At 42.1% G+C, this 1,474-nt stretch overlaps 1 protein-coding gene across 1 annotated transcript; it reads left to right on the plus strand.

Moving 5' to 3' along the window:
- Nucleotides 1-156: 156 nt before the first annotated feature.
- LOC108356763 (uncharacterized) lies at nt 157-936 on the plus strand. The gene has a single exon (XM_017607866.1). The coding sequence runs from the start codon at nt 157-159 to the stop codon at nt 934-936; it is 780 nt and encodes a 259-aa protein (XP_017463355.1).
- Nucleotides 937-1,474: the final 538 nt, after the last annotated feature.

Genomic DNA, 1,474 nt, shown 5'->3' on the forward strand with positions numbered 1-1,474 from the left:
CTGGCTAATCTCTGTCAGGTTTCTGCTAAACTGCACGACAATCTCAATAGGGTAAAGGGCACGGTGTATGCACCCTGCCTTATTAACGTAAAGGAGGAAGAGATTTTAGAAGAACTCAAAAGCCAAGGAGTAACAAATATCTACAAGTTCACTAACATGCAGGACGGTAAAGCAACACCCACAGGAAAAATGGTACTCTCCTTCGACCTCTATCATCTTCCCAAAACCCTCGATGTGGCATGGTACAAAGTTAAGGTCAAACCTTATTTTCCCAACCCTATGCGCTGTCGCAACTGTCAGCGGCTCGGGCATACAAAAAACCGCTGTTCAAACGCTGCAACCTGCGAAGGGTGCAATTTACCCCCACATCAACCAACAACATGTACTCGGGACCAGTGCGCCAACTGTTGCGACACACATCCCTCATCCGACAAAAACTGCCCTAGATTCAAGCAAATGAAGGACGTTCTGCAAATCAAAACCATACACAAGTGTTCACTTGGTGAAGCATTTAAAAAATATAACCTAAACAATCCACCCACAGACACATCCAAACGCACATACGCCATCTCAGTAAAAGAATCAGAAACAACATCCAATAACAGCATCGCTCGCAAAAATGATCTAAAAACAACAAATTGCAAATCAACAACCCCAACCACTGATTATCTGAAACGTCCAGCATCATCTCCAAAAACCAACCAAGAAAAAATCGCAAAAACCACTGCCAGCAGCTACAAACATCAACACACCATCAACTCAGAATCCAACTCCAACTACAAAGGTATACACACAGAAAATGCAAATCCAACAAATCCCAGCTCATCACCTTTATCCAATATTACTCAACAACTCATTTCAAATAATCATTATTTCATCCCGGCAACCGAAACCAGCTCTATGCAAATCGATACAGCTACTAGCTCATCTTCGTAAACACCAAGCTACGAATAAATAAGCTTAATTAATACAGATGCTCGATAAGTTCAATATTTTGCAATGGAACATGAATGGTTTCATTAACAACAGTATTGACCTTGAACTTCTCAGAAACGAACACCAACCACAGCTTATATCGATTGAAGAAACCCACTGTCCCAACAGCTTTACCCCTATACCTCCCAAAAACTACACAGCCCACTTCACCAACCACACNAGCCTACTTCACCAACCACATCACTAATACTTACGCCAAGCAAGGCGTTGGCGTTTTAATAAAGAGTAACATCCCTCATACGCAAATATTTAACTCATCCTCCATCCAAAACATTTGCATCGAAATCCAACTTAATATCAAATTCACCGTCATATCCATTTACATACCGCCCGACCAAACCTTCAACCCACACGACATTGATAACCTCTTCCAAAACACAAGCAACCCTATCATTCTAGCTGGAGATATTAACAGTTGGAACACCCTATGGGGCTCCCGGTCTAACAACGCCAGAGGACTTATCTTCGAATCTGCAAT

This window comes from Rhagoletis zephyria, unplaced genomic scaffold, assembly GCF_001687245.7.
Source record: "Rhagoletis zephyria isolate East Lansing unplaced genomic scaffold, Rhagoletis_zephyria_1.1 Rzeph_scaffold_64828, whole genome shotgun sequence".
In the NCBI taxonomy this organism is placed as follows: domain Eukaryota; kingdom Metazoa; phylum Arthropoda; class Insecta; order Diptera; family Tephritidae; genus Rhagoletis; species Rhagoletis zephyria.